General features: G+C 42.1%; 1 protein-coding gene across 2 annotated transcripts in view; it reads left to right on the top strand.

Annotated features, from left to right (window-relative positions):
* Nucleotides 1–24,991, top strand: part of LOC135218299 (uncharacterized) — a 313,398-nt gene that overhangs the window by 221,716 nt on the left and 66,691 nt on the right. The window contains exons 5-6 of one of the 2 annotated variants that reach the window (XM_064254518.1): nucleotides 3,492–3,785; nucleotides 9,227–9,847. In XM_064254518.1, coding sequence (XP_064110588.1) covers nucleotides 3,492–3,785; nucleotides 9,227–9,340 — 408 coding nt within the window. In that variant the 3' untranslated portion in view covers nucleotides 9,341–9,847. Of the gene's footprint in view, nucleotides 1–3,491; nucleotides 3,786–9,226; nucleotides 9,848–24,991 lie in introns of those variants that run through there. The other variant, XM_064254517.1, reaches the window with a different exon arrangement.

Raw genomic sequence — 24,991 nt, 5'->3', positions numbered from 1 at the left:
TGGAATCAAATATGTTCTTTAAGTTGTTCAGAATTTTTAAGGGTATATTGATTAGTGGTCAGTGGTTCCAACAGAGGGAAGAGAAATTTTGCCAGTTTGTAATTATGTGTTGTAAGAGGCCTAACTAGGGCGGGGAGGAACATTATTTTTATGTATCTTTGGTAGACCATACAAAATTCCGTAAGATGAACCAGTGGAGAATAAATCCTGGAACACTTTTTCATCATGATGTCATTTTTCAAGGCTCTGAGAAATCTATTGATTTTATCCTCGAATTTGAATATGCTTTGATAATTAGGCGCACCCACTTTCTGAAACCTTGTTCGAGCGCTTAAAATAGTAGTAATTTTGTTTATTGTTGTCACTTTTATCCAATATTACTGTTCCCCTCCCCTTATCCGGCCTCACAATGATGGTGTCATCACGTTTAGAAAGGGACTTGAGAATTTCCAGATAACTTTATAAAAAAGGAAGCCCAGTTTGTTTGAAATTTTGAGAAAGCATTTTTGGACAAAACCATTAACTCACTATGTAGGCGGCTAAGGTCGCTACACAAATTAAGATTGTTTAGATGATGAAATAACACTTCAAGGGGCAGAAAGAACTGACGGTAATTAGGTTTAAAATTTGGTAAGTAAATGACAAAAGGAGTTCTTCTCGTTTAAATTTGGTAAGTAAATGTCTAACCCAAATGACAAAAGGAATTCTTCTCGTTTAGGCAGTATTTATTTCGAAAAATTAAAAACAGTTTTACGTTATTGTCTAAACCAGATACGTCTCAAGTATAAAAGGCCCATTAAAACACTTGGGTTTAAAGCTAAGGATTTTATTCCACCCTTATCAATTAGTAAATGATAGGAGTTACATTGGCGAAATATGTAATGGGAGATATGCCCTAAGGTGATGCCTGAGGTTACCTTTGAGCCGACGTTGGCTCTGTTAATTATCCTAATCCTTATCATTGTTGCCTTAATTAAGACATTGTCTATATGTTCAGAGTCACAGGCTCCATTTGAAAGATTGATCCTATTATCTTGTTGTGTTATCTGTGAACATTCTATCATCTGACATTTGTATCGACAATTGCCTTTGTATAAAATTTGAGATGAGTTCCAATCCATGGAATGGTTTGTGTTATTTATATGATGGAAAATTGCTGAACTATGCTGTCCATATCTAACTAATCATTTATGTTGAGTTAATCTCTCCAAGAGAGATTTTCCTGTAAAACCGTAGTATGACGTATCACAATCCCTACAGGGAATTTCATAAACTCCTATGTCTTTGGAAACTGGTTTCTGCTGAATGCTGATTAAGGATTTCCCCAGTGTATTTGGATATGTGAAGATGAACCGGTTGGAGGACCCTAAGTTCGTGTGATCTCTCGTATAGTATCCATGTGAGGGATTATGAGGAACAGTTAAGAAATTTTTGTATTATTTTAGTGCTTAAATAACACTGCTCACTACCCCTCTCTCAATGGTTCTAATTCATAATTGTAAGACCATGTGTCTCACTCTTTGTGATAGTCTCACTTCTAGTTTCTATAAGTTTTTCTTTGTTGTTCTACTACTGTATTTTTATTTTGCTAATACTCTCTCTCTCTCTCTCTCTCTCTCTCTCTCTCTCCTCTCTCTCTCTCTCTCTCTCTCTCTTTCTAAAACACTCACATATATGTATGTGTCTGTCACAGAGGGAGAGAGTATTAGTAAAATGGAGTATTAGAGCAACACAGATAGCCTTATAGAAACTAAAATTGTAACTATCATAAAGAGTGAGACACATGGTCTTACAGTTATGAATTAGAACCATTGAGAGAAAGGAAGTGAGCAGTGTTATTTAAGCACTAAAATAGTAAAAAAAATTCTTAACTGTTCCTAGGCAGGTCGTGATAGACTATGTCAGTAATTCTAATGTCCAAAGGCAAGGGTGAAAGTTTTGATAAACACTTTGCTAACTGCCTGTCGTCAACTTGCCATCAAGAGGAAGAATGGTGAAGTGAAAATTGGTGATGGTGAAATGGTGAATGGAGGGAGTGGTGACGAAGTTGGTAAAGAGTAAGGTAACCAACATGTCTGATGAACAAATGATGTAGTTGACAGCCCCCATGAACTATGAAATATCAGTAACATCACCACCGAAACACTATAAAGTTAGAAGGAAGGAGAAGGGGCGAGAGAAGAGAACGGTAGCATAGGGTGGAGAGCGCAATGTGTGAAAGTGTAACCCATATCTTGGTGGACGGGACTTACAATTTTCACAACTTTCTCTTACACCTTGGTTTTTTTTTTTCAAAGTCCAATATTGGACTTAGCAGCTTACTCAGTCTCGAATCCAATCGACTCTCGAAGCAACTAAGTGATAAATGGTGGAACCTTTTGCTGCAAAGAGATAATAAAGAATTAAAGAATTATTTGTGTTCCTCAGAAGGAAAGCAGATAATGATGCTTGCAATTTGGGAAACTGGATTGAGCAAATAGATACACATTAGATTCTTTGAACGGTAGAGGTGTTGAGAAATTAAACGAAGCCAAAAGCTGCCTTGATCTCTCAACAGGAGATATAGAGTGCTATGTGTATTCTGACGCCTATCGAAGACTTAAGAATTGAGAAGAAATAAAGTATTTTTTTTTTAATATATTCTACTGTTGGCAAGGCTGATCCCATAATTAGCCTTGCAAGATAAAGGTTGGAGAGTGGATAAGAGGAATACCAAATAATGGGTCCCCAGTTATATGACTTCTTTAACGAGTGGTGACATGGTTTCAACCACTCTGTGGACATCAATAATGGCAAATCAACAGGTAATAGCAGTTGATAGTTGCAAGAATCTAATAAGGTTAACTTTGTTATTGGGAAGTTTGTTATCAAAGGCTATTTATTGAAAACAAGACCTGTGTTTTGGAATTAGAAGATGGTTTTATTGAAATTTAAGAGGCAAAGAAAATCTTGTGTAGAAATTCCGAACGAAATGATCTACGGACCCTTAGGCACCCTAGGGCAAGACAGAACAAACCCCAGGTAGGTGGAACCAAGCCAAAGTCAGAGAGGACACACTCCTTTGTCCTTTCACCTGTCAGCATGTCTGTATCTCCAGCAAACGAAGACATTAAAGGAAAATACATGGGACAAAACAAGACAAGTACCAGAAATTCAGACCAGAGAAGTAGAGTATGTAAGGGTGCTTGTCCACTAGAGTAGAGCTATTCTCTATTGTTTAGATATCATCTTGATGATGATGTTCATTGCAGACATGTTGCAATGCCATACTGTTAGCAAGCATTTATCTCAGTGGTATGACAGATGGTAAAACATATTTTTGTACTATGGCAGCAGTTGACTGCTGTAGCATTTATTAAATAAGGTATTCCCTATGATGGACTCTTCTAGGTTGCTGCTGAGTGACTGCCATTTTTTCTTTTAGGATATAATATGTGTGCAAAATAAATTTTGTTTAAAGAATTACTTTTGATAGATTTATTCATTTCCAGGTTTTGGGCCAGCTTGATAACAAGTTCATAGCATGTACTATCAAATATACAGCACAGGATGAAACAAACTCACCTATCAGTTTAGTGGTTTTGTTTGACCAACATGCTGTCCACGAAAGAGTACGGTTGGAGAGCATCATTGAAGAAAATCTTGAATTAGCAGAGTCAGGGAAACAGGTTATTCGTAGCTCTATGGTTACTCCTCCTATGTCCCTAACTCTTCCTGATGATGAAGTAAGGTTAATGGTGGCATATAAAGAGCTATTCTTTCAGCGTGGCCTTCATTTTACTAAGGTAATATTTCTGATGAGTTATGTAAATGATATACTGCACTTGATCACAGAATTTCAAAAATATTTTGTTGATGGCATATATTGGGGCTAGATTATAAATTAGAATAAGATTTTATCCTCTCAACAAATGTTAAGATTTTCCTACAACGAGAACAAAGCCTAAATTTTCAGAATGAAACTTACTCTCCATCATGTAGCTTTACCTACTGTACCGGCAAAGGTTCTCCCTGTTTTCTGTAGGTACAAACACTGGATTTCAGGTATTATCCATTTGTTGTTTGTGTAATCAATTGGTGCTTCAGGATAGTTGAGTTTATCTGTTTTTCCTGTTGCTTTCGTACTGTGTCTTTGACTTTTTAATTTGGATTATGATAAATCCTGGTAATAGTAGGCAAGTTTACAAGGTAAGCAGCTACCATAATAGGCAATACCCACTTTCAGCTGATTGACATGACTTGTGCATTCAGTGTAGGGGTATTGTCTGGGTTTTTTATGATAACAAGTGTGACGTTTGATATTCTTCTTTATACTTTATATAATAAGAGGGAGACTAACAGGTTGACTAAGGTATAAAAGCAGGTTTTTGCTAAGCATTTTTGTTCCTGGTAAAAGTGATGGGACATGTTAAGCCTTCATATTCCCCCTTCCCTTTCACCTAGTTGCACTTCCTCATATTCGTGTTCTCTGACTCCATTGCATGCTTTCATTTCAACTTAGGATATAGTCTATCAGCTGGGAGGGGGGGGGGGGGGGGGGGGGGGTTCTCGTGTGCATAAAATGTACCCATAGTTACTCACTGGGATTTTGAAGTAGACTACTTCCCTTAACAGAAAATCTTGGGTAACATTTTCACAACCTGGCAATAAGTGAGAAAATGGCCCCTATTTGTGGCTTGGCAGCTGATTTTCCAAAGTCGATTATTACAAGTAAAATACATAAAAATGCTTATAACTTCACTTTTTCTTTTCAATTATGAAACGACAAATTTTCAACTCAAATTATTCGTCTTGAAGACCTTTCATAATATATAGTAGGTTTTGGTTTGAGTGGGTCAGTATCAAGGTCAACTGATCCCTCTAATGCATAAGAAACTGATATTTTAATCCACTTAAGGTTCAAATCCATTAATATAGATACTCACCAAGATATCCAAATCAGTTTAGGGTCATAAATTATTAACAGGACAAAACGGAATTGGGCCAACCTTCAACTTGTTGTCATTTTACGACCACTTGTGCACGAAAAATCATTGAACCTTAAAATACACTTTCTATTACATCCACTCATTGTAAGTGGATAAGATATCCCTTAAGATGTTTGGTACCACTAACTTCCCTTCAATATGTCATTAATTGCATTTGGAGAAGGAGTGACTGATGAAAATATCGAGGTCAATAATACAAGAGGACATGTAATGTGATTCATATTGTAGCATTAGTTTATGTGTATGATGCCTAAAAGGAGTTGCTTAGTTCATTATTTCTTGGCCTTAATATCATTAAATAAATAACAATGAATATGTGGAAGCAATTATATGGTCACAACAAATGGCATCACATTTAGAGGGCCACCTCACATCGCATGAAACAGACTGTGTACAATAAAATACAGGGCTTTGTTTCTTTAAACATTTTGATCACAATTTATAGAAATACTTATGTAGAAAATATAAATACTATGAAGTCATACAGTAAAACCTATTGTTTATAATCAAGTAGTGATCTCAGATTTTTGTGTGTGTTAATTACACTGGTTTACAAAATATTTTTTTTTTTTTTTTTTTTTTTTTTTTTTTGCTCTGAGGCAATGGATGCGAATGTCATTTTTTTTTTTTTTTTTTTTTTTTACTAATTTTGATGTGGTGAATTCAAATTTATGTACAGTTTTGCTCCATCACCTCTAGTTTTTTGCTGTCACATTATACTGCATATAAATTCAAAATATAACACTTTTATGTTTGCTCTGAGGCAAGGATGTGAATAGGTGTTTTTTTACCCATTTTGATGTGGTGAATTCAAATTTATGAACAGGTTTGCTCCATCATCTCTAGTTTATTTTGCTTTCACATATCTCCTTTTGATATACTGCATATAAATTCAAAATATAAAGTTTATTACATCTTAAGGTAGGAGACCTTCTCTCAAACATGTTTTGTTAAAGAGGATGGCAGCATCAGTGGAATTGATTTTATATATAGTCTTTTCAGTTCTTCTTATTACTTTCTTCTCATTAGGGCTGATATATGCTAATAGCTGGTCGATGTTCATATTCTGGTAAAGGAAATGTCTTCTAAGAATATTAATTTATTGATATGATAACTGAAAGTGGCGTATGGTTGCCGTAGAGTTTACAAATTGTAGTCTGGACGATGTCTAAGGGTGTAGCGGAATTCCAACGTTTCCAACCATATCTTCAGTTCATTTTCAAGGAAGGGTGAGCTTAAACTGATTGGAATGGGGTCATTCGGCAGTATTTATTGTGTCCCAGGTGCTGTCTGGTGAGAGCTGAGTTTTCATGGGCTGAACAGGGGATTAAATCCCTGAGTCAAGCCATCTTCCAGAGGTGGATGCTCGCACTGATTTTCGCATGCGGACGCTGGAGAGTAGTATTGGGAAGGTCATTGCTGGTAGATGGGGTTACTACCTGATTGATCCGTTCGAACGGCTCTGGGGTGCTGACAGGCGGCGCCCTACGTGCCACTGTCGGGAGGAGCGAAGTCTATTGAGTGGTTTTGAGGCTGGGTCTCTCCTTTCCGATGTGTAGGGCCTCCAAGAGGCGCAGGCGATGGTGATCTGCCACATTATCGATAATTCCAAATTTAGAAATTGTGTCCTTTCGGGTTATCCTGGTATTGTGGCCGTTTTTAGCATGATTGTGAATGGCGCCTTACTGAGCATGGCAGGATATCCTCTTGGAAAATCGCATAGTTGTCATACCAAAGTAGGTGCCTGGGCATTCTTAGACAGGGCATTTGTATGGTAGACAACGTAGTTTTCTTAAGAGGGTCTTGCACCACCTTGCTGACGCTGATGAAGGTGTCATCAATATACCGGACGTACATAGATGGTTTCTTGATGGTGGCGAATACCCGACGTTCCACAGCACCAATGTAGAAGTTTGCGAAAAGTACTCCAAGGGGAGAACCCATCACTACATCGTCTTTTTGTGTGTACATATGGCCTCTGTGGGTGGAGAAAGGGGCCTTTTTTGTACAAATCTCAAGGAGTTTTCGGAGGGCAGGTGTTCAGGGATATTTAATGGGGGCGTGGAATTGTCTCTATATACACGATCCAGAATTATCTGGATTGTTTCATCAACAGGGACGTTCGTGAAGAGGGACTCCACGTCCATCGATGGAATAATTCCTTCGGGGGTGTCGTTTTCAGGAATTCTATAAACTTGTCAGAAGACTTCAAACTGGGGTCATCTGGAACGTAGGGAGTCAAAATAGTGTTCAGTTTCTTCGCAAGCTGGTATGTAGGAGCAGGAATCTGGTTAATAATGGGGCGTAACGGGTTCCCTGGTTTATGGGTTTTAACATTCCTGTATATGTAGCCAAGGTCGTAGTCCCCTATGATCGGCAGCAAGTGAAGTGCATTGGAAGCTGCATTGACAGCCTCAATAATCCTATTAACCTCACATTTAATGTCATCTACTGGGTTTATTACAAAACATTGATGGAACTAAATTTATCTGGATGATACAATACACACAAATCATAGTACAGTAGACAGTTAGAAGTGAGTTTTTTTGGATGATCTTGTATACTTTGCCTCTGGGTTGCCATGCATGAGCATCCAGCAGACGTCCCCTGTCATGCTGGGTTTCCACTTGCCTTGGTAGCTGCTTTCCATCTTAGTATTATCTTGGTGGAACCTTTCTCCCTGCTCATCACTCACTGTCCCGAGGTTTGTTGGGAAGAAGTTGAGGTGGGAGTGGAGAAAGTGAATTTTGAGTGACATTCAGCATCTTATATCCTCATAAGAGGTAATCTGGTACCCGTGTGTTACCAAGGAAGCCATTCAGCTGACTTAAATGCTTCCCATGCTCTCAGTTTCTTTAAGGTAAGAAGCTCCTCAAAGTCCATATCCTTCAGCACCTCTCGGATCTGAGGGCCAACGCAGATCCCCTCCTTGAGTATAGTAGAACTCAGAGTTGAGAACAGGGTGCACAAGTGTTGGAAGGCAGCGCCATTTTTTCCATGGCCTTCCTGAAATTCTTCATTAAACCAAGCTTGATATTAAGAGGAGGAAGAAGCACCTTGTTCATGTCCACTAGAGGATTTTCTTTGACACTGTGGTCACCAGGCATGAAAGTGCTCCTAGACCCCAAGTCCTTCTGCTTGTAGTGCTTGGATACAGCCCAACTGTCCCAGAGACAGAGAAAGCAACAGTACTTTGTGAAGCCCATTAGCATACCCATAAGGAGCCCAATGACTTTGAGGTCCCCACAGAGACTCCACTGGTACTGGTTGTACTTGACATCTTCTAAAAGGAGTCCCATATTATCATATGACTCCTTCAGATGGAATGAGTGGGCAATGGGAATGCTAGGGTATTTATTACCTTTGTGCAGGAGCACAGCCTTGAGCTTCGCTTGGAAGAGTCTATGAAAAGACACCATTCTGTGGGATTGTGTGGGAAACCAAGGAAGGTGAACAAGCCAGAGACATTAGTGCAGTAGCACAACTTGTGTATGGGGCCCAGGATTTGTCCTGATCTCCAATTTTACAGTCAAAACAATGAATGTAAGCAGTTATCAGGAGGGAAGTAATTGCTCGACGCTGTGCAACTGTCATGAAATCCCCACACACATAGCAGAATGAATTTGCCTGGTTGATGCATCTTCGGTGTTTTGAAGTGCCTGAAGCCCTTGTAGAGATATGTATCAGCTCACAAAAATCTGGACAACAAAATAAACATTGATCATATATATGGATATGTGAATTGTTGTAAAATCATAGTGTAATATGAATGGCGAGCAGCACTAATCATCTGCTCTCACCGCCAGTAGGCTACTGGTGTACCCAGCTGCATTGCATGTCTGGGTTGTCACATGCTTTTTGTAAAAATAGGGCATTGAGCTTTCTAAAAAGACCTCAATTCATAAAATTTCTAAATAAAAAAACACACAATGTCCTATATAGGACAAATCTGGTAGCCATGAATGCATGTGCACATTTATGTACATATATATGTGGATATCTCAAAAGCTAGACGTGATGAGTAAAAACTGGTTTCGAATCTGAAATCAACCCCCCAGAATTAGGCTATAACAACTATTTTTATGTTTGCCTCAATTTCTCTGTAAACCAGTGTTATAAGTTTGTTTAATTAGAGGCTGACCGAAGTGGACTGTTTGTTTAATTGGAAGCTGACCAAAGTAGCTACGGTAGAAAGAAATCTTGTAACATTAACAAGCGGAACAGATTTTTCGCAACAGGTAGACACAACCAAGTGTATCATCTGTCAAAAGTCAGCGCAAGAAAAATCTAAAGGATCCAAAAAGGCTGTAAGAGGGTACAAGAGGCACCATGGATACGAGATGACATTGTAAGCAAAAGACTGAAGGCAATCAGCAATGAAGACTTTTTGTATCACATGAGTAATGCATGTTATAAAACGTACACGATGAAGTCTCAACTTGACAGAATAGCAAGAAAACAGTCAAAAGTTCAGTAGATGAGAGCATAACCAGACATGGCAGACGATCAACAATAGCTCCTCAACCACATCCGTCACCTCAGAGTGAAGTCTATAGTAAGAAATGTGTTATCTGTGGGTTTGTAAAGCATCAAGGACACTATGATGAATATAGGATATCTGAATCCAATAGGGCATTTAAATTTCTTGAAGCAACTGTGTTCATGTGTAATAAAAAATACAAAAATGGAAATGTAATCCACTTCATCATTAAAAACAGCTGTGCTCTGTATAATAGGTCAGTGAGGGAAAAACTCCCAAAATTTCTAGTCCGTTCAGGATGTGCAATGCTAACTAATCATAACCACAGGAGGGGTCCAGGTGGGCAGAGCCCCCAGTCAGGTAACAGTGCCCCTTCCCCCCAGCCAAATAAAACATTGTACTAGGTTAGGTTAGGTTGGTTAGGTTAGTATACTAACTTAAATGTTAGTGTCCCCCCCCCCCCCCCAGCCTTGTTACATGTTGTACTACGTAGGTTAGGTTAGGTTAGGTTTGTTAGGTTAGTATGGTAACCTATATGTCAGTCTTCCTTTAAGGGGGGATTTATTTCAAAAGCAAGTCCAATATGAAAATACTATCATTTACAGAAATAGACAGTGATGATAGTAATAATGAATATTCTTGAATCTTGATAACATTTCATTCCTTATTCCCTGCGATAACCTCCGACTTCTATCTATTTCATAATTTATGCTTAAATAGAACATGTGTCAATTCGTGTGTATATCTTGCTGAGCTTTTAGGACTAAATAACACTCGTTTAAACAAATTTAACAAACAGGCAACTCCCTTACCTCTCGTTGCTGATTATCCTTCTGTATGAGCTAAAATGCAAACTGGGCTAATGAATCCTCGTAGATACAAAAATATAATTTATATTTCCCAAATTAGCTAAACATTAAATGGAACATACTGAATATAAAATGGAGTAAAAAGAATAAAGTCTGACCCTCAAAAAAACCGTAAACTGTCATTCTCCTCACCTGAACTAGTTTAAGTAAACACTTCCCCTAAATCTCACTGTCTGATTAGTTATGCCAATTAAATGGCCAAAGTCTTTAGAGAACCCATTCTCTTATATTATGCCATGAACCATCTTGTGATGGGTGTCCTCGAACCCTCTCCACATGTTTGTTCTATACCACGACACAGGTAATCAAGGAGTGTCCCGTCTTCTTTTGCAGCTCGTATCATTAGGCCCCATACACCAAACGCTACGAACACACACACACGGACACGCCTTTCGGAATGCCATAGCAACCGAGCATGTTGCAAGACCCAATCATGTGATCTCTGAAAGGTCGTCAACTGCCTATCGCATGGTCACCAATTCTGACTGTTTTTTCATTTCAGCACTCTTCGAGGAGTCAAGCATCTGTCACTAAGCCCTCCTGTCTCTAAGCGGAAAAAGCTGAGATTAACAATTCACCACCACACTTTCTTTTAAGATGGCTCGGCCACCTATGTCTTTTGTGCACTCCTGTCGCACACCACATTAGCAACTGGTATATACTGGTTCATAATGTTTGCAAGATAGCCCCTATAACACATAATTCGACTATCACTATGGATACCATAACCGCAATCACTGGAATCGTGTAGCGTTCGCCGAAGAAGAATTCATCAGTCTCTAAGAAAGGTGGAACTTGAACCACCTCGTGGGTCCATGTAAGTGTTTCACGAACACCTTTGTCGAATAGTTGTAGACCCAGTCTGAGCACGTGAACCATCTCAAAACAATTCAGCATGTGCCATTATTCAGCGTCTGCAACCCCTGTAAGTGTATCCAACACCCCCTTGTCGCCGAACTGTAGATTCAACATCTTCTGATGAAGGAATCGTAACCACCACCTCGTTATCAATTAAATATCCTGTGACATCCATACAAGTGTGTATCGCACCCGCCTCGTAGAAGATTGTAGACTCTTGGTTTGTCCCAGAACATATCCTGAGACGATCCACCGACGACATCTCGTCCATTACAAAAGCGATCCATAGCATTGCCGCTCGTGTGTAGATTCAACCTCTGGTACTGTAGAACCAAGCCGTTTCGTCGTCACCATCATGTGAAGTTGGGAATTCTCTAAAGTCATCGTGTGTCCGTATTTGAAAAGTCTACATGATCATAGAAAAACTAAAGTCATGGGTTACCACACGAATCTGTCTAACTAATATACCCAATCTCATAGTCAATTATTAAAAATTCCTCACTAAAACAAAATATGATCTCTACCCACTGAATCCTCACAAGTAATCCCATATCTGACAAATATACTATCAAAAAAAACCCCGTAATGTCTATACAGCAAAACCCCTGTACTGTTTATATAATAACCTCCATGAAATATAATGCCAAATACCTCTTCTATCTGACACATATACCCCGATAAATTATACCTCCTGTCTATAATAGAAATGCTATGTAAAGCTTAACCCCGATTACGAACATCCCTTATAGGAAAAGAAAATAAAATAATAATAATTGAACTTTCCCCATTACAAAATGTACACGGAGAAAAAAAAAATACATATAATCCAGCCCTTTTCCACATAAACGCAGTATGTATCGTTACAGAATTTGCTGCCGCAACATATCCCATCAACCGGAATTGACCCCTTACATACAACCCCATGGAATATCATAATTGACATCTCTGAAAACAGTGCAAATCTCCGAGTAATCAACTCTGAAAGGAAAAATCAGCAACCGGTCTCATCACAGCATTATCAGCATTAATCAACCTGTGAATACCTCGTGCTCAAATCACACTATAGATATGACTAGTCAGACTTGCAACCTCAGAAATCGTTACTCTCCAAATGGCCCAAAAATTCAATACTGATACTATATAACCACATTCCAAAAAATTATCCCTAGGTCCACAAAGGTACCCAAAAATTGTCCTTGAAAACATAACTCATTCATGATACTGCCATAAGTATATAAAACCGCATAACCACCTCGTCGGGATATAAACCACAGAAAACCACAATTCACCCATTATATACCGCCAAATATAACCACCGGTGAAATAAAATACAACCTCTTCACAGGGACCCATAAAAACACAATAACCCCCTCTTGGTTCGTAAAACCACAGATCACCACCAAAAAAATATAACCACAAAAAAGGGATTTTGACGTAAGGAAAAATCTATTTCTGGGCGATTGGTTCGTGTCGCCCAGCGAAATATCCCTTTAATCCATTATTTCTAAGGTACATGACTAACAAATACCAGAGAATAAATAAAATAAAGAAAAGGTCAGTATAACTGACTCGCTCACCCTCCAAGAGGGCGTCGGTATGAACATTAGGGCGAGTGAGACCCCTACCACGAACCTCTTACCAATAGAAATCTCCTACGACAAAACCCCACAAGAGGGGAGGAAGCCGGACACCACAGAATGGGCAGCAACTACTACTACTCCACCCCACGCTACCGACTGCTGCGCCTCTGGTGGCCATCCTGAAGTTAGCAGACAATCTTGAGCGCAGGGATGGGTAGGGTGGGATTTCGCTGGGCGACACGAACCATCGCGCCCAGAATAGATTTTTCCTTACGTCAAAATCCCTTTTCTGGGCTCAGTTCGTGTCGCTGCGCGAAATCGTACCAGAGAATTAGCACAAGATTGTAAATGAAAATAAATAAGGTCTCAATAAAACTTAAAATAAAATAAAGTATTATAATTGCAAGAAAATATATATATCACAATTGTTTATACAAGTCAGAAAATAATAATTAAAATTAGCTTAAAGTTAACATATGTACAGGGCTTACATGGAATATATGTTGAACTTAACATCTGTGTATACTTATTACATACAATAGTAAATAAAGCAATTATAATAATAAAATGATTCTGAACAAACTTAGAATACAATATAGATAAATAACTCTTAATATGTCTTAATAGTACAAAACCCGTACCATTGTAAATGGAGATGTGTCACCCTAGCATAAAAATAAGGGGACCACATCATAGAGATCATTATATACAAACAATTGTGGGTGACCCTAGCAAAAAAATAAGGGACACCCACTGTACCATCACAAGAGCAGCTAAGACTCAAGGTAGACGTAGATGAACATGGTAGGTATAGACAAACTGTTGACTGAGATAGGTAGAAAGGAGATCTGGATCTTCAACTAAGATTAAGCAGAGTCGGGGGAAACTATGTTACCCGCCGCAACTGCTGAAAAATTTCAGAGATTCCAAGGACTTTAAGTAATGACGCTTAATTAAATACTGTCGGCGATTTCCATCCAGTATACTTTTTCAAATCATCAAAATTCATGTGTTGGAAATAGTTAATTGAGGTGGCAACTGCCCTGACATCATGAGCTTTAGGGAAGGAATCAGGGTTGGCTTGCTTAATAAAGTATAGGATCTGTTGCCTGATACCTTTAATAGATAAAGTACCAACTTTTTTTGTACATGCAACTTCCCCGGCAGATATATACTTAGCTTATGTCTCTGACGTCCGACAGAAATTCGAATTTCGCGGCACACGCTGCAGGTAGGTCAGGTGATCTACCCCCCTGCTGCCGCTGGGTGGCAGGAATAGGAACCATTCCCGTTCTAGAACCAGATTTTCTCTGTCGCGGTAGTGTCAACATATGTTGTTGCTACCTCCTGACTTGATTTTCGTTTTTCATCGCCATTGATCTTCTGGGCTGTCTTTTGCAGGGAAGTACTGGGTCTTTGGTTCGGCATACGCTTTTATTAACTTTTTAATGAATTTGGCTTCGAAAATTTCGAAGAATATATGACGTTAAGTAACTACCGAAATTTTTCGGTAGACACTCACATAGTTTGGCAAACGAAAGGGAATATTAATACGTGGCAACTACTCGAAATTTCTGTAGGACACTCACAGTAGTTTGCAAGAAAGGGAAATATTAATATTTATTCATTAATACGTGTAATAAGTGTTAGAATTGATTGAGGAAATATACTGACTTCCTACTTTAGGGAGTCAGTAAAGCATGTAACTAGATACGTTTCTTTTAAAAGTTTTTTGGAAACTCGTACTAACGAGCAATTAGAGTATTAACAGTACTAGTAGTGTTGCATCCTCATCACCTTCTTACTTCGCAGAAACTTCAAATTCATAATTGCAATTTGAAGACAAGGATTGTGGCTCAAAATGCGAGCTATTGAAAGGTAAGAAGTGATTACTAGTGTTCCCCATTGCAGTGGAGGGTGCGTCTGATCGGCTCTGTCTCGCTCCCAGGCCTAGACCTCTTTCAAGCTCCCAAGCCCAGGGGAGAAGGAATGTCGAAAGCCGTAAGGAGGTTTCAAGAAAATCCCCCGGAATCCAGGGTCCCCACCGTCAAGGTGGGTTCCCCTCGGCAGAGCCGTCCCAGACTGGCCAGAAAGGATAGCCATTGAAAAGGCATTCCTTAAAAAAGCGCGTTTCTTCAGCTTGACATCCGAAAAGACGAAGAATGTATATTGTTTTGATGATCTAGCGCGTTCTCTGAAAACTAAGAGAACACTGAGCAAGAGCCAGCCAGGAACTTAGGAAGCCGCGTTCCAGCAAGCTAGCGTGAGCCACGCTCCAACAGCCAGCAGCGAGAAAACAGACTAGCGCGAGCCGCGTTCCCACAACCAAACGCGAGCCGCGTTCTAGCAACTGAGCGCGAGCCGCGTTCTAGAAAATTTTTCTTGGCGCAAGGCGCCTTCAAAGAGACGAAGCACCAGCCTGGCGCAAATTGCGCCAGAAAAACAGACGGCTAGAGCAAGGGAAGAGCTTATAGTACAGTGGCAATCAGAACGATCCTTCCATTGAACGTTTCCGGGCAAGAGGCTCTTTCTAATAGGGGTCTAGTAGGCGCTCGGAACTATCAGGGCGCACGGGACCTTCCACGCAAGCGAACGTTCCAGGAGCGAGTCTCCTTTCTAGCGTGCGGAACATTCCAGGCGCGCGGAACTATCCAGGCGCTAGGCGCAAGGAGCCAGGCGCCAGAATATTCAAAATCTTCTTATGAGAGAGAGGTCAGTCGCGAGGCTCCTCTTTGAGTTTTTAACTTGAGCAACTTTCCCCTGGCAAAGGTGCAAGATGTCGCACAGGCGGCCGTCGCGTTTGTCAGAAGGATTCTGATACTAAGAGAAGCCATTTTTTCATTATTCAGAAGACTCCTGTGTTTGGCAGTTCCTCTCAATGCAGACTCTCTCCTTCATTCATGCTCTTCCCTCGTTATGAAGAGGCAAGAGCTTTGGGAGTTTTTCTTATAAGAATCTCATCGACGTTTGGGTATGATGGCGGATAGGAAATATCTACTTCCTTCCGTAAACCCTACAGATGAACAGGAATTCTGTCTCTTCCGCGATTTATGAGGAAATCACGAAGATTTAAAGAGTTCCTGGATTAACTTTCTTCCTTAAGGAGATATATATATACTCTTTCTATCATTCTATTAACGAAAAGAACGAAGACAGTAAAAAATTTTCCTTTCTCTATCTGCCTCGGCAGGGAAAGAAGGTAGTAGAGTATCTGCTGTATGAGAATACGATACGGCAAATCACACATACCGTAGTTACTTCTTTGCAGAGCAACTCAATTACCAGTATCCTTCCAGGAATTTCCTAGGAAGGACTACGCTTAAAGGGATTGTTAAGACAACACCTACTTAGCTTCTAGATTTATCGAAGTCTTGTTTCGCTTAAATATGCATGAATAAGAACTTCCTGAAGTTCGATTATAATTTTATAAGATTCCTTTATTTAATGGAGTAGCTGGCAACTCTGGAAGAGTAAGGCCAGACGGCTAACGGAGACTGCTATCGCGCCTTAGAGACCAACGCAGTAACATGTAGGTGTCGGTCATGAGTGGTTGGTTACATGTCTCTCTCCTGCGGGATGGAATAACTAACCGTGTCTCTCCCCTACAATCGCGGTTTTAGCCTCGGATTGAGGGGATAGTTAAGCAAACATAAATATAATATTGTCTGCCTTTTGCTAAGAAGCTTTCAATAAGAAAGATATTACAACATTTCAAGGTAACATTATTAAAGGATTCTAACGCAGCGGAACTCTATATTATATGATGCTCTCATGCTTACGAAAGCATGGCTTATTAGAGTACATGCTTAGTGAGAAGATGAATGTAGTAGAAGAGAATTCACTTTAAGACTACGGTATGGTCAAGTCTTATGCACATACCGAGGTTAACTACAGAAATTCCTAGTATTCCTTACAAAGGTTTCCTAAATTAATGCTGTTTACCACAATGTGACAGTATTATAAAGGATTCTAATACGGCAGAGCACGATATAATATAATTCTCTCATCCTTTCGAGAAACGCACACAACCCTTTTAGAATCGGATATTGCTCAAGAGAAGATGGGTGAGTCGGATGGGAAACATTCTCTTAGTGGCAGAAGTTGTTTCCCTGAATGGACTATACTACGTATATAAAAGTTTTTTCCTACTAAGAACGGAATTAACACGTGAAGGATGTCGGGTACCATAAGGGCACAGATGTTCTGGCACATAACCTTAAAAGAACTAGAAGGAAGCGCCAGCCTGGCGCAAAGCGTCAGAAGCGCCAGCCTGGCGCAAATTGCGCCAGAAGCGCCAGCCTGGCGCAAATTGCGCCAGAAGCGCCAGCCTGGCGCAATGCGCCAGAAGCACCATCCAAGATATTTTCTCGTTTTAGCGAGTTATTAACCTAAGAGTCCAGTAGTGGTTGGTTTGGTGTTTGCTTCTCACCTCGGTGGTCGCGGGTTCGATTCTCGGCCATTCCATTGAGGAGTGAGAGATGTGGATTTCTGGTGATAGAAGTTCACTTTCGACGTGGCTCGGAAGTCACGTAAAAACACCATACAAACAAACAAACAAACCAGTAGCCTCTCGGAGGCTCAGTAACGGCAAGATTCGTTCCTGATTTCGTTACCCATTTAATCGGAAAGGGGTCGCTTACAAGGAATGATGAAATGATTTATTTTAATCACTTAGGCCAATTCCACGACACTCTCATATCGCAAAGAGCATCGAGAATCTCTTTTTTCGCCCCTGTTCGCGTTAACAAAAGAGAACCTATTTAGGAACAGACACGGAACGTAACGATCCTTAAAGGTTCGATGCAAGATTTTGCATGTCCGTGAGAACCTTCTCGATCGAAGATAATAACTGTTAACGTATGTCTAACATTTATTGAAAAGAGTTTTGAGAACCTGCGGAAAGTCTTCTTCATAGATCTCTTTGCAAGGTAGAAGACGAACAGGCTTCCTATAGACTGCTTCCTTTTCCTCGAACCAAGAGAGGTAGCAATATACGACATCTTTAATATAAAGAAGGGGAATAAACTTTAGTCTTTTTTCCCTTAGTTATAAATTCTTAACAGATATTAAGATAAATGGGCGTCAAAGGAAGAGAGGATGAATGCCTCATTTTGGCCTTAGAGAGGTTGGATTCACAGAAGTCACGTTCTTCTCACAGCATGTTTCGTAAGGCTTTTCCAAGAGTATCTGGATATTCTATCAGAATCTATTATAAATAGACCTGAAAAACCTCTCCACTCTGAGTCTTTCCGCGTGCAGACTGACCAGAAGTGGACATGGACATGAATGAGGATTTTTAATGGTAAATGACAATAGTCATGGCTAAGACATAGAATTGCTGCAGATCGTGCTAGATGGAATGAGGAAACTGTCCTCTTCCGATACCTCTGTGAACCACATAGCGAGGTTCTTTCTTCACTTTCAGAGGAAAGAATCACCAAGGTATATATCTGCTATCAAAGAACGCAGTAAAAGGCTATACTCTGTCTCTACAAGGGGAATTAGAGATAACAGAAGATTAAGATCTTCGGGATCTTATACGATACCGCAATACGACAAAGAGTAGGATATCATGTACTTGCGAATGGTGAATCTTTTTGTCGGCCACAGAATTCCGTGTTCCGACAAAATGGAACTGCTTCTCATCAAACTTCTTTGAGAAAGTTTATGAAGGAATTCTTTGTTTCTCTTAGCCCTAAACGACCAAGAAGACAAGTGAATTTTTTGTCATTGGAATCTCGCATCAGATTCAATGGAGACTCGGCAATGGGTTTTCTTGCCAGCATAGTATGTCTGGCAAAAGAAACTAAAACCCTCTATTCCTGACGCAACGCTTTCAGATAGAAGTTTCGTTGCCCAGGCAGGGTACTTACTTTTTCATCTACAGAAGAAGAGATGGTTTAAACGTTTGCCTACAGAGTCTTCGGGGTGCGATGAGGGCTCGAAATGCTTCCCAGAAGGTATTCAGAAGGATACAATAAGAGCTAGAAATCAGGGTTCCGCCCAATTTCAGCTCGGAGTCTCCTTCGACTTCCAGACTCCTTCCCTTCCTTCGGGCAAGGATAGGGAAGATTCTGCAACGAGGAACCTCATCAACATGTAAGAAGGGATCTCAGTTAGAGAAAGGAAGTATTCACGAAGGATCCTCCTCGTAGGAAGACTCTTCTCTCTCGTATTGTTAGATATCCTGTCGTCTACTGGATGTAGCTGACTACAATCACCTCCCCTTGCCAGGGGCCAAAAGATCAAAGGGGAAGAATTTCTTCCACCCTTCTCCAGTCTCCTGATAGACTATGTGGTTGTTCAGGACTCTCGGACAATGTAGCGCCAGCCAGGCGCCAAATGCCAATACAGGCGAAAAACGCCAGAGGCGGACAGTTCCAAGGAACTCTGTCATGGTCGGATACTGAGAAGGAGCGGGCCTCCAACCTGGCGCAAATGCGCCAGGGGCGAACAAATCGGACAGATATAAGAGTGTCCGATGTGGACATCGCCAGGCAGCCTAGAGACTCTTCCAAGCTCGAAGCTCCAGCAAGTGTGGAGGAGCCAAGCCAGGCGCGAGGCGCCAGCCAGGCTCTAGGAGCCGGCCAGGCTCTAGAAGCCAGCCAGGCGCCATCCAGGTGCCAGGCTCCTTCAAGGCTAGGCTCCAGTCAGGATTGATGATCCATCCAGGCGCAAGGCTCCTTCCAGTAAAGAGAAACCTAAAGCTCTGTCATGTAAGAGGGCTAGTCCCCATTTGATATGATACAGGTAAGGCTCTGCCATGTAAGTGGTCAGCCCCCATTGGCACGATCCGAGAAGACTCTGTCGTTAAGCGGGCTAGCCCCATTGACATGATCCAGAAGGGTTTTGTCAGTCATAGGTCCCTTACCTCGCCTGAAACTCTTGAGGCATGCAGACCTCAATAGTACAGTAATCATGAAGTCTTCTGCCAAGCTCCAGGCGCAAGGCGCCAGCCAGACGCAAGGCTCCAGCCAGGCACGAGGCGCTAGCCAGGAGGGAGGAGCCAATCAGGCGCCAGCCAGGCGCGAGGCTCCAGCCAGGCTCTAGGCGCCATTCAGGCGCAAGGCTCCAGCCAGGCGCGAGGCGCTAGACAGGCGCTAGGCGCCTGCCAGGCACGAAGCGCTAGCCAGGCTCCAGGCTTCACCCAGAAGAGATCTATATCAAAGAATGCCCTGGCCTTCTTTGAGACAATGTGATCTCCTAAGCACTTGACAAGTGCATTGATGATTCCTTCAAACAGCTGAGAATTAAAAGAGCATGAAGTGCGAGCATTTCTGAATTCTTGTTTTTCCTTAACAATATGTCATAAGGACATATTAGCTGTCACATACGGGAGATGCAACTCTGTGTTGACTTCCCATATCCGAAGGATGTCAAGATAACCTACGAGAGATCCTTCTCTCTTGTTTGATACGTGTCTGCGGATACATTGCTGGGATAGGGAGCCGATACTGATCCTTAACTAGTGATTTTAAATTTTATTTAATGTCGTGTTTTTTCTTTGGGTTGTTTGAAAGGAGTTTGGGGATAACTCTTTTCAACTTAAGCACTAACCCTCGTGTTAGGATCAGGTGATCGGGATCGGTGTTGTGCTCCTTAATTATGTCACTAGGCATAGGCATATTGTCATGTAAGAGGCTCTGTCAAGTAAATGGATAAGACCCCATCGACAGACCCACAAGAACTCTTAGCCATAGGTCACATCCTCGCTGAGGCTCTTGAGGCGAAGCAGATTCCTAGGCATTAGCCATGGAATCTTCCGCCTGAACAAGTAGGAACCAAGGTTTTATTTTTTTTTATTACCTACAACGTATGTTGTTTACCTGTCTATTCAGTAAATAGTTGTCTCTTAGACCACCACCAAGGGTGTCAATTCAGCTAAGTATATATCGGGCCGGGGAAGTTGCATGTACAAAAATGATATTGTTAGAATACAATAAAGTTTTGTACATACTTACCCGGCAGATATATACGATGAATGGCCCACCCAGCCTCCCCTCAGGAGACAGGTGGAAGAGAAAATCTGGTTCTAGAAGGGGAATGGTTCCTATTCCTGCCACCCAGCGGCAGGGGGGTAGATCACCTGACCTACCTGCAGCGTGTGCCGCGAAATTCGAATTTCTGTCGGACGTCAGAGACATAAGCTAAGTATATATCTGCCGGGTAAGTATGTACAAAACTTTATTGTATTCTAACAATATCATTTCTCTCCTAAAGAGAGGACCCGAAGAGGATGAGGATGTCCTGGACAGAAAGGCTCGTAAGGTCGATACTGGACAAAGAGAAACATCTTGCGGAAGGGGTATAACCTTCCACGGTTCCCACCTCAACAAAGGATCCTCATTCTTTGCTAAAAAGCTACGTTCCGGGGAAAGTAGAACTTCCCCTGAGGGAAGAAATTCTATATGATTCGGATCTCTGGATAACGCCGACAGTTCTGAAATTCTAGCTCCTGAAGCCAAGCTTAATAAAAATAGAGTTTTTCTTAAGAGCATTATAAATGAACATGTCGTATTGTCTGTTTCTGAAGCCAGCTTTAGAACATCATTCAAGAACCACGACACTGACGTAGGCCTTACTGAAGGTCTAAGTCTAGCACAAGCCTTGGGAATAGACAAGAAGTAAGAATCTGTCAAGTCTATGTTGAAACCGAGTTGAAAAATCTTCTTCAAGGCTGACTTGTTTGTCGTAATAGTGCTAGCTGCTAAGCCTTTTTCGAATAAAGATCTGAAAAAGGATATAGCTGAATTGATTGTCATGATTCTAATGTCTGATTCTCTCAGGAAGATTGCCAACTTTTTGACTGCAGCATCATACTGTCTCAAAGTTGAATCTCTTTTATCAGATTCCAAGAAAAGAATATTTCGTGGATCGATATCTGCATCTTTTTTAGCCGCAATCTTCATGAAGTCCATAAAGTTAGGGTTTTGAGAATTCCTGAGGAAGCGAACACAGTCTTCGTTTGGACTGACTGGGAGAGCCTGGGATTGGGAATCCGAAGAGGACGAAGACCCAGTTCCAGAATCAGAGGGTACCAATTGCTCTTCGGCCAGTCTGGGGCTACTAGAGCTACTTGACCCTTGAACGTCCTGAGTTTGTTCAGTACCTTCAGGAGAAGATTCACTGGAGGAAAGACATAAATCTTCTCCCAGTTGTTCCAATCTATGGACAGGGCGTCCGTGGCATAGGCCAGAGGGTCCAGGTTGGGGGCCACATAACATGGAAGTTTGTGGTTCGCTTGAGATGCGAATAGATCTACTTGCAGACCTGGAACCCTCCAGAGAATCCATTGGAACGAACTGTTGTCCAGTGACCACATTCCGACTCCAGAGGAACTGAGCAGGATAGAGCATCATGCTATGACGTTTCTCACTCCAGCTATATGGGTGGAGGAGAGGTGCCAACTGAACTTGTCCGCTAGGGAGAAGATGGCTACCATGACATGATTCAGATGTTTTGACTTGGAGCCTCCCCTGTTTACGCAATGGACTACCACTGCGCTGTCCAGAACTAACTTTATGTGGGAGTTCTTTGGCGGACGTAACCTCTTCAGAGTCAAGAACACTGCCATCGCTTCTAATACGATTATGTGAAGCTGGCGGAACTGGGGTGACGAGGTTCCTTGAACCTTCTTGAACTGAGAATATCCTGCCCAGCCGCTTAATAAAGCGTCCGTGTGGATGGTAATCCCCGGAGGAGGAAACTGAAGGGGTACTGATATGGACAGGTTCTTCAATTTTGCCCAAGGGCGCAGACGATTCCATAGAATCTGTGGGATTGATGATAACCTGTCCCTGGATCTGACATTTGCTCGTGAGCGCCAGATTCTGGTTAGGTCTTTCAGTTTGGCTTTCATCAAGATGTTTGTCACTGAGGCAAATTGGAGGGAACCCAGGATTCTTTCCTGGCTTCTCCTTGAAGCATATTTGTGCTTTAGAAATTGCTTTACTGACTTCGCTATTTCCTTTCTCTTGGCTGATGGAATCGACAGAGTATGGGAGGATAGATTCCATTGAATGCCCAGCCACTGAAAGTTGGACTCCGGAGTGAGTCTTGACTTTGTTCTGTTTATCTTGAACCCCAGATACTCTAGGAACTGGATTACTTTCAGTGTGGCTTTGTGACATTCCTCGACTGTTGGAGCCCAAATCAACCAATCGTCGAGATACGCTACTACCATTATCCCCTGAGACCTCAGTTGTTGGACGACTACTTCCGCCAACTTCGTGAACACCCTGGGTGCCACGTTCAGACCGAAGGGAACTACCTTGAAGGAGAATGCTTGATCTCCTATCTTGAAGCCCAGATAAGGGCGAAAGTGTCTTGCAATAGGGATATGATAGTATGCGTCTGTAAGATCGATAGAGGTGGTGACGGCCCCACGGGGAAGTAAGGTCCGCACCTGCGAGATAGTCAGCATTTTGAACTTGTCGCAGCGAATGGCCAAGTTTAAGAGGGACAAGTCTAAGATTACCCTTCTTTTTTGTGAGCCTTTCTTTAGCACGCTGAATAAGTAACCTTGAAACTTTAATCTGTTGACTCTCGCTATTGCTCCTTTCTGAAGGAGGTCCTCCACATACTCCGTCATTTCTTTTGATGGAAGTTGAAGGAATGGTCTGGATGGAGGAGGATCCGCAATCCAACTCCAACCCAGGCCTTTTGACACAATGCTCTGTGCCCAATTGCTGAATCCCCACCGATGCTGGAAGAGAAACAGCCTCCCTCCTACCTTCGAGCTCTCACTGTTGCTGGGTTGAGTGACCTCCGCGGCCTCCACGGAAGTGTTTTCCCCTGTTGAGAGACCTTCCTGATCCTCTCTGACGAAAGGATCCCCTAGCTCTTCCTTCCCTGCCAAACCGGTCATAGTGCTGAAAGGCCTGGCCTTCGAACACTTGGTTAAAGGCTGGGGAGACAGCGTAGGAGGTGGAAGGCTGAGGCTGGGGGGAAATCACATAAATAGGTTGTGACTGAGCCTTAGAAGTAGAGGGTTGGGCTGATTGTACCAAAGGTACAGCCGAAACAGCCTGGGTAAAGCGTTGCTGCTTCTTTTGGTAAGGCTGGTAACGCTTAAGTTTCTTCTGAGACTTACCTTTTGCAGCTTGGTCTTGGCGTCTCTTAGCTGTGAGACCCCAACGATCTTTAAGGCTCTGGTTGAGCCTTGTTGCTTCAGCTTGGACCTCCTTGACCATCGACTCAGGAAAGAGGTCTGCCCCCCAGATGTTGGAGGAAAGCAACTATTCGGCTCATGACGAATAGTTGCTTCTTGGAGGACATGCTTCCGGCAGTTAGTCCTGGCTGTAGCAAACTCAAACATGTCAGACTGGACGGTCTGCTAGAGGGGCCTGATTAAGTCCGGCGATTATATTGTCCTGAGACGTAATCCTATCGGACAACCGGGAGAACATCTGCTCCATGCTGCTCCTCAGAGAGCCAACCAAGTCTCCCATGTGTTGCAACAATCCAGCATTGGGATCCAAAGCCGGAGCTGCTGCGGAGGTAGAGGGATAACTTGGAACCGGTACCAAGGGGAGAGGAGAGACTGCCGGCTCAGCCGGAGTACGGGGCCTCTCCTTGGAAGACCTGCTCTTCGAGGAGTTCGAGCTTGAAGCAGAAGCTCTAGACTTCTCTGCTCCGGGGTTTGCAGCCGGAGACTTACAAGATGTTGACGCCGACGAAGTCTTTTTGGACGACGACAACGTCTTTTTGAGGGTTTTCTGTACCCTCTGGCCCTTGATCTTAGGTTTCACCAAAGCGTCGGGTGAAGCATAAAGGAGCTCAGCTCCTGTAAAGCCTTGGAAGGAAGCTGGAGAATTAGCAGGAGAAGAAGATCCAGTGGCGCCCAAGGGAAGCCCTTGGGCGTCCAACGTACCTACCTCGACCAACAGGTCGTCAACACCTACCATCGGTTCTACATTTAAATCCAGTGTCGCGACTTCCGATGAGATATCGTGGCCTGGTTCCTTTATCGAAGTGGCGATCTGCTGTGGATCGCCGCCATAGTCGGGGCTGCTTCTGCCGGGTCGACGTAACCAGTCGACTTGCCGCCGGGGAACAGCAGGACAGCCATCCTCTTCTCCAGGATGTAGGGCTGTCCCTTGGCGGCGTTCTTCCCGAATCCGCCGACCCAAGCCCTCAGGGTTGCCAGAGCGGTCTCTCTAACGGCAGCTGCCTGGAAGAGAGGGCGTTCATTAGTTTTAAGTTTAAACTTAAAAT

This window comes from Macrobrachium nipponense, chromosome 9 (assembly GCF_015104395.2).
Source record: "Macrobrachium nipponense isolate FS-2020 chromosome 9, ASM1510439v2, whole genome shotgun sequence".
Classification (NCBI taxonomy): domain Eukaryota; kingdom Metazoa; phylum Arthropoda; class Malacostraca; order Decapoda; family Palaemonidae; genus Macrobrachium; species Macrobrachium nipponense.
The sequence above is the reverse complement of the archived record's forward strand: the minus strand, read 5'-3'. Positions and strand labels throughout refer to the sequence as shown.